The sequence below is a fragment of the Dendropsophus ebraccatus genome, chromosome 9 (assembly GCF_027789765.1).
Source record: "Dendropsophus ebraccatus isolate aDenEbr1 chromosome 9, aDenEbr1.pat, whole genome shotgun sequence".
Lineage (NCBI taxonomy): Eukaryota > Metazoa > Chordata > Amphibia > Anura > Hylidae > Dendropsophus > Dendropsophus ebraccatus.
Window position 1 is genome coordinate 16,871,849 of NC_091462.1, and position 19,201 is coordinate 16,891,049.

General features: G+C 39.8%; 1 protein-coding gene across 1 annotated transcript in view; it reads right to left on the bottom strand.

Moving 5' to 3' along the window:
- The window catches only part of LRP1B (LDL receptor related protein 1B), a 631,601-nt gene that overhangs the window by 594,099 nt on the left and 18,301 nt on the right, over positions 1 to 19,201 (bottom strand). Inside the window, exon 4 of the mRNA XM_069982660.1 lies at positions 2,111 to 2,368. Coding sequence (XP_069838761.1) covers positions 2,111 to 2,368 — 258 coding nt within the window. The remainder of the gene's footprint in view (positions 1 to 2,110; positions 2,369 to 19,201) is intronic.

Here is a 19,201-nt window from a genome sequence, read left to right on the forward strand (position 1 = left end):
TCTTAACAGTCCACTATAGTTACAGCAATATCAGAAGTATAATTGCACTATATGTAATGCAAAATCTAGAGTGGGTCTACCAGCAAGTCATTTTGCAATCCTTCAAGGTTATTAGAACAAATGTTTCCAGGTGATACTGTATGTCTAAATCAGATGTTGTTGACAAGTCTTGGTAGGTTTCAGCGTGTCTGGGGTGTCATATGGCTACTAACCAGATAGATACCATTAGGAAACTGTCATTTCACATAATAAGGAGATGTGACAAACATCAGTACGAGGCTGTGAGAGTGAAATTTATTCATATGACAATAAGAAATCTTTTAGTGATAATGCACATCTATAAAGCTGGGAGGAAAAAATGGACTCAGATTGTTTGGATTGATTAAATATTATGTATTTAAATAACTTAAAGGGAAGTTTTGTGCAAACTAGCTCATCAGTAACTGATCGGCTGATCAGCTACACAGTGAACAGAGTTTGTCTCTCTCCTAGCTCCTATTTATGTGACCTGATGAAGAAGGGCCATAGATCTAGATACCATTGGTTTTGACCACTAATAGACTCAAGGCCAATGACTAAAATAATTTTCTTTTAAAGACATTGTTGTATTGTTCAGGGTTACATTTTCCATTCGATTTTAAGCTACCTCTCATCATTGCTGTATACACCTCTATGTGTTTTGAATGATGAAAGCTGAAAACCTGATTGAAGACACCTTTAGCAGCAGTATATTACCTCTGAGAATATATTTGAACCTGTCACTCTCCTGATATCAACCATCGGGAGATCCCCATAGACATTAGATAGTCAGCCAAGTTTGGTCAAATTCAATGTTTATGGCTAGGTTAAGACTACTGAGCTCACTTAGGTGTTGGCATTTTCCTCCAACCGAATTCCAAAGTGATGAATGGCATTCAAAGTATATCTGCAGGCCAGTCAGTAGAACAAGCAAGGGTAGACCCGCACAGGCAATATACGGAATGGAAAAGGGCTGTTAGGGCATCCTCTATGTCTAGAGGAAAGAAGGTTTCAACATCAGCATAGATCCAGATTCTTTACTGTACGAGCAGTGAGACTGTGGAACTCTCTGCCACATGATGTTGTCATGGCCGATTCATTAAATAAGTTCAAGGAAGGCCTGAATGCTTTTCTTGAAAAATATAATATTACAAGCTATGGGCATTAGATCTCCGTCGATATGTTGATCCAGAGATTAATTTTGATTGCCATTGAAGTCGAGAATGAATTTTATCCCTGTGGTGGGGCAATTGTCATCTGCCTCATAGGGGTTTTTGCCTTCTCCTGGATCAACACAGATGGGTTTTCCTAGGTTGAACATGACGGACTCTTGTCTTCTTTCAACCTGATTAACTATGCTACTACTTCAGACCTGATGCCTTTGCACAAACTGTACCAAAGACTCAAAATGGCAGGTGGTAAAACCCTATAAAAGAATAATACTGGTAGTGCGCATCATTTAATTTATTTCTTATTTCACATAAAGTATTTATTGCTGCTAAACATAACACAAATATTTACCTTTAGAAGTTAAATAAAAATATATCAAAATGTCAAAATACTAAAATGTCCAAATAAAAATATTCACAAAAAATAAAATGTTCTTAATTTTTGGAAGATATCCAATTAATCTTAAATTTACATTTAATAAAATGTAGTGTGAAGAGGATTGGGGAATAACTAAGCAACTGACACAGTTTGCAACTGAATATTAGCGCTCATTAGTTAAAGGGGTATTACGGAAAAAAATTACTTTCCCCTATCCACAGGATAGGAAGAGATCGGGGGGTCTGACCCCTAAACTCCCAGGAGATCTCCGTATCCAACCCAGTCGGCTCTGTTATGAATAGAGCCCCGTGTAGGCACGTGAGCCGCGGCTCTATTCATTCCTATGCAGGGACGGAAAGAGCTGAGTACATCTGAAGAACGCTGTTCTCGGCTCTTTCCATTTTCATAGTTCTACCTTCCAGAAAGTGATAATTTGCTTTGGCCTGTATATACAATCTCATTCTCTGCCCCATAGGAACTTACAACAATTATATTTCATATTATTTATCTTTTCCCATTAAGAAACAGATTGCATGTTACTTACTGTGGAGATATTGCGATATGTGTATTGTTCTTTCTTCCGTAAAGGTCCAGGTCTTTGTAATTCTGTGGCACTTCAATTGGTACAGAGACTTTTTGGATTCGATCCAGCAAACTGTGTTTTCATCATAAAAAAAATCCAGCGTGTGAATTCCATTTGCATTTATAGAACTCCTGTTGAGCGCTTTGCCCCCATTAATATCCAGCACTTCAATTGTTTCAGAGTTTGCAATCAAAAGAACCGGAGGTCTGTCAGCGGGCTCTAGGATTAAACATAATGCAATCATAAGTATTAATTTGAGAGCAAAGTCAATCTGCATATCACATTGCATAAGTGAGAAAAAAGGAATTTCAACCATTATATTAGATACACTGTATACTCTTGATTGTAGTGCTTCCTAATCCCAGAGTGTATGACTGTAACAAGCTGTGAATTCTATATAAATACATTGAGGTCATTCATACACAATTGAGTTCACAAAGATCTAAAGTAAAAGCCTAAACAAATTTACATTTTGGAAGCCTATAGCCTTAAAGGAGAAGTCTGGCCAGAATTATTTAAGTGCTGGGGTGGAGGCGAAGAAAAGAAATAAAAAGCTCTTACCTCCACTGCTTCAACATTGGTGGCCACATACTGCCGCTCCAGTCCCGGGTCCTGACAGCTTCCTGATCTGAGCGGGGGCCCAGTGCATTACGTGTGAGGTCTGCTCAACCAGTCACCCACTCAACCTCGGCCGCTGACTGGCTGAGCGGACCTCACACATCCCAACCTGGGTCCCCACTCAGACAAAGAAGTGGCTGGAGACCTGGAACCGGAGCAGCGCTGGAGTGGGGGAGCTAAGAGCATGTTATTTATTTTATCCTAATCCCTCCCCACCACTTGCTAAAAAATTGATTTCTCCTTTAAAAGGGAAGTTCCATCTCCATAACGATATATAAAACACTAGGTAATTAAAATTTAGCAATTGGTTCTTATTACCCTTTTAGCAATGGCTTCCTGCTAGGCCCTCTGATATGTCTGATGTATTTATAGCTGTTGTCTAGGTTCCCGATCAACTCTGTGTTATCAACAGTGTCTGGTATGACTCACTTCCTGGTCAGATCTGAGAGCTCGCTCATTAGCACATGTACAGGCTCCCCTGCCGGTCACCTTATTTGTGCAGTAATCCAGCACTGTGGAGCCGTCAGAGTTGGTGTAGCTGAGCTGGGCACAGAATGGCGGAGCACAGCAGAGAACAGCAGAGCACAGGCCAGCAATGCTGATGTCAACCTTAGTGCTGCTAGTGAAGCTGACAAATCATAGCGAAGAAGCAAGCCTACCAAGGACGCCTGGAAGTGGAGCAGTCTTCAAGCATATAGATAGATAAGATAAAGAAGAGAATGTCTCTAGTTGCAAAAAACATCGAATGATAGAAAGTTGCAAATAAAAGTTTAAAAGTAAACAATAAAAAAGTTCTCCTGGTCAGTTTTTTTTAAGTATTTCCTTTAGATAGATAGATAGATAGATAGATAGATAGATAATAAATAGATAGATAGATAGATAGATAGATAGATAGATATTCAAAGGATGGGAGCAGCACTACTTGCAATTGTAGCTGGTGCCAGCGGGTCGGACCGTAGACCTGGGTCCACTGTAGTATATATGTAGATAAACCAGCAGCACTCTGTTCTCTGTAGTTCAAACACAAACAGTGACTTTATTCCATATAGGTGCGACGTTTCAACCGCCTCTCGAGGCCTTTTTCAAGCATGCTTGAAAAAGGCTGCGAGAGGCGTTTAAACTACAGAGAACAGAGTGCTGCTGGTTTATCTACATAGATAGATAGATAGATAGATAGATAGATAGATAGATAGATAGATAGAAGAAAGCCATAGCACCTTTTGTTATTAAGGACCTTACTAAGACAATTATACTTACACTAAAGCTTATATATCAAATATATTGTTTCCCTAATCACAAAAGGATGAGGCTCGGTGTTTGCTCACAGGTAATAAACCCCGCCAAGATTTTTTTTTTCCTTCTATCCAGGCACCGTAGGGCTTTGAAGTGTTTGAAGGTAAAAGCCAGCCCTTATAAAATCTTCTTTGTTGTTTTGCTAACATAAAGTGCCAGGGGAACCATCTTTTATGCTTCCCTTTTGGCTATTAGGTCAAAGAGAAGCTTAGAGGTTTAGGGACCACAAAGGTTTCTCGGGATATCAGTAATTCAGAACACTTAGATGATTTTATTTGTTTGTTTTCTTTTTTTTTACCATAGGTAGAGCATAGTAAGGAACAGATCGTGCTCAGCCTCAGCAACATCACACTTTCTAATTTTACTCAAGATTTATTGGGAGTCGCTGCCGAAAAAATTAGTGGGACCATGCATCAACCTGAATGTACTCCTGCAAAGGTTATATGTGCTATTTGTGTTCTGCATCTGCAAACAGAGCACATCAAAAGAACATGGGGGACTTGCCGGCTCTTCAGACATTTGTTGCAGATGCTCTCTAATAATAAATGCAGGACAAATGTCACCAACTGAAAAGGAGCCACATGACTTCTGGGTATTTGATTAAACTTCTTTGCTTCCTGCAATCTTGTAGATTATTTAAAGGATTTCCATTCCTCTCCGTGCTAAAACCGGTCACTAGAGATGAGCGAACCGGGTTCGGGTTCGAGTCGATCCGAACCCGAACATTCGGTATTTGATTAGCTGGGGCTGCTGAACTTGGATAAAGCTCTAAGGTTGTCTGGAAAACATGGATACAGCCAATGACTATATCTATGATTTCCACATAGCCTTAGGGCTTTATCTAACTTCAGCAGCCACCGCTAATCAAATGCCGAAAGTTCGGGTTCGGATTGACTCGAGCATACTCCAGGTTCGCTCATCTCTACCTGTCACCCATAGGGGGCTCACACCTTTGTAAAGTACTCGGAAAAGAACAAGGAAAATAACTTGTTTCTATCTTGTTTTCCTTTTGCAAGTGATCATCCCTCTATTATTATTGTCTTCTGTCCAGGATTGGAAAAACATGGCTGTTTAAAGTCGAACTACTGTATCAGCAGGCTAGACAACTCTAGCCTTCTGATTTGTCCCTATTGCACAGGAGATTCTCAGGAGGAAGGTATGTCTCTTACCTTCCTCCTCGGTGCCGTTTCGGTGCAGTTAGCAATGCACTTCACGGTCCAGTGAGACAGTTAGGAGCATTGTGTGTGTGTGTGGGGATTTGCAGTACTGCTCACCTTCATAGCGCCGATCCAACGCCGTCCTGCCCCTTTCTAATGATAGGGACTGAAGTGAGCTGGTAAGTGGGCTGGGTTGGGCAAAATCAAAGTTGTGGGATGGGCAGGGCTATTAATAAAAGCCCTCGTGCTCTCCGCCGGACTGTGGAGCACACCGCTAAATGAACAAGAACAGCACCGAGGAGATAGGTAAGGGCCCTATTAAATGGGACGATTATCATGGGAAAAATTATAAAATGTTTTGAATTTAGAATGAGTAACTGCAGGCAACAATCAAAAAATTGTTTGTATGTCGTTGTTCATTGATTTAGATCTAAACTTAAAATTATCGTTAATCGATTTCTAATTGTTTGTTAATCGTTAGCTGTAATTCCACATTCGTTCGCTCAAGTTCCACATTTGTTCACTAATCGTTCAGTGTAATTGAACATTGTTCATTGTTTTGCTGGGATCAGATGGAGTAAACGATCATAGTAACGATCGCAATAACAATCGTAGTAACTAATGATTATCATTCTGTGTAATATGGTGAACGATTTCAGGTTAACGGTAAACAATCTTGTTTGCAATTGTTTATTGTTAGTCGTTAATCGTTAAAAATGACTCCTTAACATCTCCTCTGCAATAGGGACATATAAGCAGGTTAGATTAGCCTAACCTGCTGATAGTTCCCCTTTAAATAGTGCTGAACCTAGTTACAGATTTTGTATGGTATTGCAGCTCAGTTTTACTGACTGAACTGCAATACTGCACACAACCTAGTGTGGTGCTGTGGTGCAGTCATGGTTTCCCAACAAAGAAATATATTTTCAGCTCTCTAATTAATGAACATATATTGACAAGTAAATATATTTTACAACTGTTCATACTTTCTTTCTTTTTCTAAGGCAAACTAGCTGCTCTGTTGCCTCTAGTGTACATCCTTTAACAGACTTACTGTTCCTTCTGGACTTTGTAGGAATTTAATCAACTCTTATCTCCATCCTATTGCACTTTCTTTTACTATAACCCCTCCTACTACATCCACAGGGCGTAGTGAGAGAGTGATAGATTCTGAATTCCAGGCTAGAGTGTAAAGCAGGAACAAAAAGTCTTTTACAAGGTGTATACTAGACAGGAAGTTAATGAATTAAACGGAGTCAACTAACATCAGAAGAAATTACTGTATGAGGGACTACAGAAAGGTAGTAAAATAAATGTATGTATCAACATATGTTTATTTATTAGATGGTTGAAAATCAGTTTTATCATCATAAAACCCCTTACTGTATCATGAATCTACACTGATTGTTAGCAACTGTTCCAGAGATTGCTATGATTCCTACAGAGATTTAATGTAATGAAATCATACAGGAAGTCCAGATGTCTTTAGGATGCAAAAGAAGAGCTTGTGGGGCCTCATCAAATATTCTCAAAACACAGGGCTAGCCAGATTTCCCGCCGGGAAGGACCCAGCTAAGGGATGGCTCCTGTAGGGAAACAACCATATTAAGTGGCCCTATAAGTCAGGGTTCGGGGTGTTGCCTCTTATCAATGTGGAGCAGGATTCTGGCTAGGTGGGAGCAATGCCTAGTAGAGCCATAAGATAAACAGATTGCTGATCTCAGGGAGACCAGCCAAATGATAACACTGCCGGCTGCCGGTTAAAGCGCTCAATGCAGTGAAATCCTAGCTGCATTGCCCCCTGGGAAACATGAATATGCAAAAGAAAAGCCCATGAAGCCTCATTGAAGAGTCTCAAAACACAGGACTAGCCAGATATCGTTTCTGGCTGGGTCCTTCCCAGAGGGATATCTGGTTAGTCCTGTGTTTTCAGACTCTTTGATGAGGCTCCACAGGCCCTTCTTTTGCATATTCATGTTTCATAGGGGGCAATGCACCTAGGATTTCACTGCATTGAGCGCTTTCACTAACAGCCAGCAGTGTTATCGTTTGGCTGGTCTCCCTGCGATCAGCCATCTGTTTCTCTTATGTCTTTAGAAGTGACACAGGTTTCCCCCATTGACACCTGGATTAAGGCTATGTTCACACTGCGAATGAGTCCATCAGTAGTTCGTACGCCGACGTACATGTGCGGCTAAAACTACGAACCGCGTACATACGCCCGTAGCACAGTTATGCTTCCCTAGCTTGTTTCGAAGCGATCTGAGTCAGGTCATTTACTTGGAAATCTTCGCCCAGTCCCGTCAACCCCGCAGAACCTTTTGGTTCAAAAAATCCAGTTCAATTTGGCTGAAATAAGTACTTCGTACGGGACCGCATGGAAATCCACGGCCGTGAGTTTCAACATTTCCGTCCTCAAACAATGGTCTTGTTCATTTTTCACGGCGCCGTATACGATCCGGCCGTAAGCTCATACGTAGTGTGCACTGTGCGGGCGTATATCGTATACTTTCAAGCGAACGCATCAACCTTAAAACTATGTGCGTATATTCGCGGTTCGCACTATGGACGGATTCATACGCAGTGTGAACATAGCCTAAAACTGGTCACTAAACATTGATTCAAAAGATGCATCTATCTCAATGAGAAGAAATAAAGAAAGCGTCAGATCCTGGATTGACCAATAAATCTGGTATGTTATAAACCCTAAAGGTCCTAAATGCATCACGCTTATGCTGTATTGGACCATAAACCACATTAGATGAACATATATAATATTTATTAACCCACTGACTAACAGATCTAACCCCTAGGCCATTAGAATGCTATTTATTGAACCTTACAGGGACATGGTTATTACTCATATACATCATCGTATGTAGAATGGGGATTTTATTATTGTAGCTTCCAGCTATTCTGTATTCCCAAATTTAATGCCTACATCATCATATGGGATATGTCCAATGTTAGTACGTTCTGTATGTACCTATATACAGAGGGGATAAAGAAATGCTATAATATACTATGTACATGTCTGAACGTGGCTGTATAGATGTCTCATGGTTCATTGAAAAAAAGGAGGTAGACATATTTAACATGGATGAACAGTCAGGTAGAATTGTTTCAGTGGTTTATTGGTGCATTGCTATAGTGGGTGGAAAAAGAGGATTAAAGGGGTCCTCCAGAATGGGGGGGGACTTCTTTAAATCAACTTGTGTCAAAAGATTATACAAATTTGTAAATTACTTCTGTTTAAAAATCTCAAGCCTTCAAGTACTTATCAGCTGCTGTATGTCCTGCAGGGAGTGGTGTTTTTCCAGTCTGACACAGTGATCTCCGCTGCCACCTCTGTCCATGTCAGGAACGGTGCAGAACAGCAACAAATCTCCACAGAAAACCTCTCCTGCTCTGGACAGTTCCTGACATGGACAGAGGTGGCAGCAGAGAACACTGTGTTCGACTGGAAAAACACCACTTCCTGCAGGACATAAAGCAGTACTGGAAGACTTTTATCAAGTCATTTACAAACCTGTATAACTTTCTGACACGGATGATCTGTATCAGTCATACATTAGCTGGCACTGGCCCTCCCTTTTATTAAAACTCTAAATTGTTACACTTATATGATCATAATTTATAGCTCAGACCTTCAACAAAACCTTATCCTAAATTTTGAAAGCTATAAAATCTGTTTTCTTTTCTGGATTTTTTTTGCCATTTGGATGGTCTCAGTGTGACCACCTGCTCTGGCATAGCCCCTGTCTAAAAGTGAGTCCGATCATAGGGCATTTGAATACTGGTAGCAGAAAAAGTTGTATTCAGCAGTAGGAAGTCCAGAAAAATATAGATTTAGCCATACTTCATAGACTGTATATATGTATACCCAGACCCCCTAGGGCTGAATCCCCTGTGATTCCTGGTGTCCGTTTCAAGTCCGCTCAGATCCCGCCTCTGTCACTGACTGGCTGAGTGAACCTGAGATGTATCGTCTCGAGCCCGCGCCAGACACCAGGAAGCGGCCGGGAACCGGGGACCAGAGCATCGTGATGCGGGACCCCACGCCCGTCGTTTCCCTCAGCTACCTCCTCCCCGGTCCCAGGAAAAAATCCCCCTCCGCCGGAGTACCCCTTTAAAACCTCAATGTTTTCCTATTATTTTCTCATATAGACATCATGATATAGACATAAGGACAGAGCCAATTTCGATTTTTGCGTTTTCATTTTTTCCTTCTTGTGCTTAAAAGGCCATAGCACTTGCATTTTTCCACCTAGAGACCCACATGAGCCCTTATTTTTTGCGTCACTAATTGTACTTTGCAATGACAGGCTGAATTTTTGCATAAAGTATACTGCGAAACCAGAAAAAAAATTCAAAGTGTGGTGAAATTGGAAAAAAAAAAACGCATTTTGTTTATTTGGGGGAAATGTGTTTTTACGCCATTCGCCCTGGGGTAAAACTGACATGTTATATATGTTCCTCAAGTCGTTACGATTACAACGATATATAACATGTATAACTTATATTGTATCTGGTGGCCTGTAAAAAATTCAAACCATTGTCAACAAATATATGTCACTTAAAATCGCTCCATTCCCAGGCTTATAGGGCTTTTATTCTTGGGTCTATGGGGCTGTGTCAGGTGTAATTTACCGTCCGGTAATCGGATGCAGTTGTCATGTTTGACAGCTGCATCTGATTACTGTATTAGCGGGCACGGCGATCGGACCGTGCCAGCTAATACCTGCGGTCCTGGGCTACAAGCGGCACTCGGGACCGCCGCGGTTCAGAGTGGGGTCGCCGCGCTGCCCCACTCTGAACGTCCTTAACGGCAACAGGACATAAATATACGCCCTTTGTCGTTAAGGGGTTAAATCAAGTACAAATATAAATCGGAGCGTAACCCCTACGACTACCTCTCTACATGTTTTATATACAACTTATTATATATACTCTTGCTTTTATAATCCAAAATGTATTAGATTTTTAGAAATGACGGCTCCACACAATGACATATTTAGGAAGCGATGGAGATAAAAGCGTCTCACAATTAAATAGTAAACACATGATAAACTATACATCATTGGTAAGCAATGAAAATGCTCTAAATAGCTTAAATAGCCCCCCAGGATTCGTCACTTTGAGCTCACTCACTACATAAAGTATTAAAAATTTACAAAAATCATTGAAGGTTTTCAGTTATTGGATTAATTAAACCCATTGGGGCCCATTTATAGTGAGAAATACATAATAAAATAATCCTCTCCTCGTACTGCCAGGGATGGATAAAGGAGCTCTATCATGAATCATGAGGACTCTGTCATCTGGGCCTGGTAAAGGATGATGGAAAGCGGCCCTGATTCTCGTGAATGCTAAACTAAACTTCCATAGCTAAAGGAGTTGTCTAAACCAGAAATCCTGGCTGCTGTCTCATCTGCAGCTCAGTTCTATTCTCTTTAATAGAGCTCAGATGCTGTTTCTGAAGATAGCCATACTTTTCTACTTCTGCAATCACCATTAGTGATGAGCGAACATCCCCATGTTCGGTTTGGATCCCGAACACGAACATAAAAAATTATCGTGATTGGTTCGTGTTTGTGTTCTCCGAACATTCACGAACACATAAAAAAAATACAGTAGAAGCGTACGTTTTGCTCTGTTGCGTACGCATTTTATTTGCATTCATTTTCATACAGATTGGGTACGTTTCAATGTAGAGTTACACATATGCATACAGATTATCAAGCGTAAAGCGTAAATTATGCAGTGGTGTAAGTTCACAAGTTTGAATATGTTCAAAAATGATCGTTGTAACCATTCCGAACATCAAATTGTTCGTGATTGACGAACACAAACAATTAGAGTCATTAGCCAAAGAGGCTGATCTTTGCCGTTTGTCAAGTTTAAAAATCATTAACTTCCGAGCGCACATCGCTACATATAACAGGTAGTGCGACCAACGGCTGATTATTGTGTCTGTATCATAACAAAGCTGCTACCTGTCCAGGCTCCCCCAATGTTCTCCCGCCTTATCTGTGGGATTCCCCAGTTACCGCAGCTGCAGTTCTCCCTTCTGGTCCCATCTCTGAAGTAACAGGCTGCTCAGTCAATTATTGACCGAGACGGGACAACACTACAGCTAGTGATTGGCTTGTCACTTCAGAGATGGGACCAGAAGTGAGAGCTGCAGCTGCAAAAATCAGGGAATCCCACTGATAAGGCCTGAGGACACAGGAACCATGATCAAGTAAGTATATAACTTATTTTACACCAAAGACATCAAAACAAGAGCTGTGCAAACATTACAAACAATCCCTGTGCAGCCGCTGCTGCACGATAATCGAGCTGTGATCTAACAGATCAGCATTCGCTTATCGGGAATATTGGCACAGGTAATACGGCCCTAAGGCATACAGCTGACAGTATGTTTAACTGTTCTGACAGCAGGGACACCTGTCACAATGAGAGAAGTCACTGCTTCATCATATATACACCCTATGCTAAGGCTTATATGGAAACTACAGTACATACTGAGTAGGAGGCATATGTTGTTTCCCTCGGTGCTCCCTAGGTCCCTGCCAATTTGTTCACCTATCATTGCCAAGACAGAAATTATCTCCTTAGTTTTCTACTTTAAAAAAAATAGGGAACTTCTCATATGTACGCTGGGTTTACATATGGTAAAAAAAAAAAAAAAATGTAAAAAAAGGCAGTCATTTAAAAAAAAATGTATTCTATTATGGCTATAAAAAATGGTTGTCTCCAAATCCAACATTGGTGGTATTATCATTTTTATTATTATTATTATTATTATTATTATTATTATTATTATTATTATTATATCATTCCTGGAATTTAAAACACTAAAAACATTTTTCTCCTAATTCACCCTTAAAAATACGTTTCGCTTGTTTCTCGTGAATACCCCAAGAATCTGACGTAAAAAACCATAATAAAAAAATTTGCATTTATAATGGAGGCTGCTGTGATTATAGGGGAAGCTATGAATATATAATCAGCCTATTTGCATAATAACAAGCAAGGCTATCTTTATTAGATCACAAAAAAACTGGCAATATTGTGGCCATAAATGTTTCATCTCCTCTTAAAAAATGTCCACAGCCCGTGCAGACGTCCAGCATGCCTCCTGTGTCCGTGGATCCCGGCTCCTATAATTTTATCACCTCTGCCATTTCCATGACAAGACTGTTTTACTATCCCAGCTGGCTCAACAAAAAGGTGTAAAGTGTCCGTAACACGAGCTCTGATAGTTCAGCGTTCCCCCATCAGGGGTCAATCTCCGCTACAATAATGAATGGGAATGAATACAGAATAATAATTATATGTGTAGAAAGATATATTTATACTTGTCCTGGTGTTGTTAATGCATTCCTGTTTGTTTCTATACTTTATACAGTGTCTTTCAAAATTAGAAAGGTGAAAATTTCTTGTCCACTGATAAACAACAACACATTCAATGTCACTAAATATGATAAATAACAATATAAAAAATAACAAATAATGCCAAAATGCTGCTGCTGCTACTACTACTAATGTAATCAATGCTGAGGATCCACGCAGGATGAGCCCTTTGATAGAAGTAAAGGAGAAGAGAAGAACCCCCAGATACTTAAAAAAGGTAACGCTATTCATAGAAGTAATCAAGGTTTATATACATAAGCTGTGTAATGTTTGGTCAAAAAGGTTTTCATCTGGCTCGGATTACCAAAAAGATGAGGTGCCTCCTTGGAGAGAGTGCATAGTAGCATCACCACCATCACTACTACTACTACTACTACAAATATGCAAAAGAAGAGCCCGTGCAGCCTTATCAAAGAGTCTCGAAACACAGGACTAGCCAGATATCCCTCCAGGAAGGACCCAGTCAAGGGGTGGCTCCTGTAAGGAAACCACAAAAACCACCATGTTAAGTGGCCCTATCAGTCAATGTAATGACAAGGGAAAAACCAAGGCCAGGTATCCATACACATACAGCTGTTTTAGGGTGTTGCCCCTCATCAGTGTGGAGCAGGATTCTGGCTAGGTGGGAGCAATGCCTAGTAGAGCCATAAGAGAAACAGATTTGGCTAGTCCTGTGTTTCAAGACTACTACAAATATTAGCTACTGTAGCATTTAATACTACTGCTTCTACCACTACTATATTATACTACACGACCGCACATTTCCTGCCGTGTCCATTCTTTTTTGTATTGTACTACCACCACCACCACTACTATTACTAATTATTATACTACCACTACAACCACCAAAACTACTACTACTACTACTACTACTACAATAATAATAATCATACTACTACTACTACTACTACTACTACTAATAATAATAATAATAATAATAATAATAATAATAATAATAATAAACAGATCACTAGGACTACAAATATAAATAGTATAGTCATGTAATTACTTTAACTATTACTACTGCTGCTACTACTATTAAACACTGCTATTATTACTTAATCACATATTACTACCACAAATACCAATAATAAGAACAACAACAAATGCTGTTACTATCACTAATAGGAATATTACAAAGTACTACTACCTCCTACTGATAATACTATGTCTCCTGTGGTGGCGCTGCAGGAACATTGAAGTGCTGGTTGCTGGGTTCTATGACATACCACAGTTGATGAATTGTATCTCCAGACGCAGGACACTAACAATTCTTATTTGTTATTATTATTTTTTTATATAAATATTATTGAACTGTTATGTAAACTATAAACAAATACACTGAACTATTGGGAATCACTTTATGAACTAAACTAGAGAGAGATCTGTAAATGAATGAATGAACATATTTATCTATTCATGCATCACATGGATGGATATTTCGATCTAATTATTGCTTCTTTTCCAAGAATTCTTATTGTTTTCCTATTTAAAACACAACAAAGACATGAAAAAAACAGAAAAAAAAAAAAAAAAGAAAAGAGAACAAGGAATCCTGGGCCTGCTCCATCCGGTATGAGTGAAATTGATGCCAGGCTGAATGGCATAGAAAAACAAAGTCCACAGCTGTGTTTCATCTCCTCCTTCTATCTATGGCATTAATAAGTATGCAGTGTTTGAGTCTCCCGGCTCTACATTGTGACTGCTGTAATTTCTTTGCTGAGGATAATTCTAACAGATTTGCTAACAAAAAAAAAGTTGATACATTATTATGTGGTGACATCCCATCCTCAAACATATGTTGAATGGAATGATGATAACTTTTCTGTAATTTAAATAATAATGAATTCACTGGCACAGTTTTTCAAGGATTCAGCTAACATCATCCAGTATATTGGATATTTTTAGATTTAAAGAGATATTTAAGAACTGTTACAAACATTTACAGATATGTAATAACAACATGTTTACAATTTTGATTGGTGGAGGACCAGGTATTTGTAGCACCCCTTGAATTGTCTCACATATCAACAATAATGCCCACCTCTTCTCCTCTTTCATGAGGTTCAGGTACACCAATGGTCCACCCCAACCAATGAACACAATGCTCACTGCTATTTCCCTTTGTGTGTGCCAGTGTACAGATTGAGGCTATGTTCACACAACGTAAGAGACCGGACGTTCCGTGAACAGGTCAGGTCATGGAACAGGCGGTCTCAGAAAAGATCATCCCGGCCAGTACTGCAGTACGGGCTGGATGATCTTTAGGGCCACAGAGTTCTGATGCTGGCGCATCCGTGTGTGCCCGCATCAGAGCTCCCCACTGCACACTATGGACGAGCGGCCAGAGCCGCTCGCTCCATAGTGTAAACTGACAGGGTTTTTGTACTGCGTCGCGAGGGATCCCGGCTGGAGCGTATACTATGGGCGACATGTAACATCCGGCGTACGGATGATTTTCGGCGGAAAGTGCCGATTTGCGTATTTTTTTTATTTGCAAATGGCCATTTTGCGAATAAAATATTCGCAAATCGGCACTTTCCGCCGAGTACGCCGGGGAGCGGGGAGGGGGCGTGAAGGGGGCGGAACGGAGGGCGCAGACTCAGAGTCCGCGCGATTCACCATCCATTCTTCCAAAAGATACGCCGAAAACCTACTCCAGTCCTCAGCTGGCGTAGGTTTTCGGCTGTGCGCGCCGACGCGCACGGGATTTATACATAAATCCCCGTAGCGCCGGAGATGCAGGAACATTTATAAGTCCGGCGTAAATAAATAGTAAATTAATTACATTTATTAAATTAAATGAAATTAATAAATTAATAAATGTCCCCCTATGTGTTTACGCTCCAGCTGGGATTCCATAGAAGGCATGGCAACCTATATTTTCATAAAAAGTACGGCCATTGTTGCCGATTGCAACATATATACGTTGTGTGAACATAGCCTGATAGAAGGTCTCGTAGACTTTCTACTGATGAGCATATTGCTCCTGCCTCTTCATCAGCAGAGCCGATCAGAAACAACGGCATTCACTAAATCTCGTCACAATAGGGGACTCAGCATCAGGACATCCAATGATTAAAACATCTGACATGTCACTAGGTCATATTATAGATTTATAAAACTCTACAATGTAGCACACGCCAACAGTACCTTGCCACAACCCTGTAACGTGTAGCATAGTTTTCTGTATTCAATCATTATATTTGCTGGGCAGGTACTCTCATACCCAGCCTGGTCAGTGTGCAGTAGTGATCAGTGATAGACAGAAGTCCCTGATCATATACATTCTGTGGTGGACTACGGTGATCGAGCAGCGTGCCACAAATAGACTAGCGGGGCCCTAATCTGTTCTGCAGCTGCCTCATCTATGTACAGTAAATACTTTATCAGTATCAGGTTATTCTCCGACACTGACAACTAACGTCGGTCATTCAATACAATTAGTCCGTTATTCCATAGACTTCAATGCATTTTAGTCAAGCCAATTAAAATAATGCAATAAAAGACGTTGTTGCATGAATATAGCCTATTAATCATGTTATCTTTGTTATTACTTTTGCACACATACACCATTATCAATATTGTCTAATAGGTTATTTTTTAGAATATAATAAAAATTTAAAAAATTTACAAAAATAGACCCTGGTGGCAAACCATTACCCTCAACATCATCTCCAATTGGTTCGTCTTCTACTGAACCTTAGGGGCTCATTTTGGCTTCGAAGCTTGGACCAAAGATGGACTCTCCAGTGAGTCAGTCTCATTTCCTTCAGTTTCTAATAGAATCATTTCTATGAATATATGATATTATCTAGCAGTAGGTCACAATGACCTCGAAGTCTCTGCTCATACAATGGTTTTCCTGGGTTTTGTGTCGGGTACAGTAACAATATAACAATTTCGGTGTACAGTAAGTGTCATAATGCTAAGAGTCAATGTATCATTTAAAAATGAAAAATAGGTGCTGGCAGGATGGCCTGATCAACATCTCAAGGACGGAGCACAATCTATTCTTTTAACTAATGTAGATATATATCTCTGTAAGGACACTGCGATAAGCAAAGTGCTGCAAAGAAAAGCCCTAATTAATTGCATTCTTTTCCATCTTTTTAATAGCCACAATACTTCTCCTGAAACAGAAATTGCACACATTTCAGGAAATCCCCTACAGCAAGCCAACAAAATCACGCTGATTAAACTGAAGCTATCAATAAATTATATTTCAGATGCTTGTGTTAGGATGCCAAGTTTGGGAATGTTGAACATTAATATCAGACTTACAGATTCATATTGCACATTTTTTTTTATTAAAGTATTGTATTGCCCACCAAAAGTTATACAAATCACCAATATACACTTATTACAGGAAATGCTTATAAAGTGCCTTTTCTCCTGCACATAGTACTGCATCAATGCTTCACTTCCTGGATAACATGGTGATGTCACTTCCTGGATAACATGGTGATATCACTTCCTGGATAACATGGTGATGTCACTTCCTGGATAACATGGTGATGTCACTTCCTGGATAACAAGGTGATGTCCCTTCCTGGATAACATGGTGATGTCAAGACCCAACTCCCAGAGCTGTGCGGGCTGTGGCTGCTGGAGAGGATGATGGCAGAGGGATGCTCAGCGTCCCTCCAGTGCCCTGTGTCCCTCAGTGTCCTCCTGCCATCATCCTTTCCAGCAGCCACAGCCCACACAGCTCTGGGAGTCGGGTTGTGACATCACCATTTTATCCAGGAAAAGACATCACCATGTTCTCCAGTAAGTGACATCACAATGTTATCTAGGAAGTGACATCACCATGTTATCCAGGACGTGACATCACCATGTTATCCAGGAAGTGACATCACCATTACATTCAGGAACTGAAGCCTTGATGCAGTAGTAAGTGCAGGGAAAAAAGCACTTTATGTGCATTTCCCGTAATAAGGGTATATTGGGGATTTGTATAACTTTTGGGGGGCAATACAAAACTTTAATAAAAATATTCACCAGACTTCTCCTTTAACTTTGCTTGCTGTACATGTTGTGTTATGACATTTACCTACAAATGTGTTACTTAGTATTCAAAATCTATAGCAATGTGCACGACCACCTACTAAGCGGAGTGCTGGAGGACACACAAGCTTGGCCACTGCTCTTCTGCTTACAGTAGAGCAACAGGTAGAAATAGCTTTCAGCTCCAAAAAAAATAATTTCAGAGGGAGATGAAGGTTTAGCTGTGAGCTTCATCTATTGTCTTCTCTATCTGCTGGAAGTCTCAACCCAGTTGTAGGCTTAGTGATATAAATTGCATGAATAAAACTGCATGATTTCAGGATTACCTTACAATATAGCGGAAATAAAAAAAAAAAATGCTAAAAATTCTTGAAAAATATTCTTAACATAAAAACAATAAGAACAATAAAAACAATAGTTCAATCTTTTTATGACACTTTCCCTTTAACCCCTTAAGGACAGAGACTGAAATGGCCTTAAGGACAGAGACAAATTTTATGAATTTGACCAGTGTCACTTTATTCATTAATAACTTCGGGATGCTTTTACCTATCTGGCTGATTCTGAGATTGTTTTCTCGTGACATATTGTACTTTACATTTCTGGTAAATTGGAGTCGATACTTATAACAAATCTTTATGAAAAAAAACTAAATAACGTGAAAAATTGTGAAAAAATGCATTTTTCCAACTTTGAAACTTTTTTGCTTATACAGAAAATGGTTATGCCACATAAATTATATATTAAATAGCATTAGCAACATGTCTACTTTATGTTGGCGGCATTTATTAAACTATCTTTCATTTTTTTAGACAATAGAAAGCTTAAAACATAAGCAGCAAATTTCCAAATTTTCAGTAAAATTTCAAAATCAGATATTTTTAGGGACTTGTTCAGGTGAAAGTGTATTTTAGGGGATTGTATGTTAGAAAGCCCCACAAAGCACACCATTTCAGAAACTGCACCCCCCAACTCTGCAAAAGCACATCCAGAAAGTGTTTTAACCCTTTAGGGGAGTCACAGAAATAAAAGCTAAGTGTGTAAGAAATATGAAAATTTTAATTTTCTGTGCAGAGATTTTATTGTAATCCAATATCTTTCATAATTATAAACCTATTACCAGAGAAATGCACCCCAATATTTATTGCCCCGTTTCTGCAGTTTATAGAAATTCCCCATATGTGGCCCTATTGCGCTATTTGATACAACCACAAGCCTCAGATATAAGGGAGTGCCTAGTGAATTTCAACGCCTCTGTTATACTTGGTCATTTTTGACTGTACCACTTCAGGTTGGCAGAGGCTCTGGGGTGCCAAAACATAAAAAACACCCCTAAAGGGACACCATTTAGAAAACTACACCCCTCAAGGAATGTAACAAGGGGTGCGGTGAGCATCTAGACCCCACAGGTGCTTCACAGATTTTCCGAACAATATGGCGAGAAAAATGTATTTTTTACACTAAAACGTTGTTCTAGCCTTCAATTTTTCATTTTCACAAAGGGAGAAAAGGAAAAGAAAACACAAAACGTATAGCACAGTTTCTCCCGAGTACA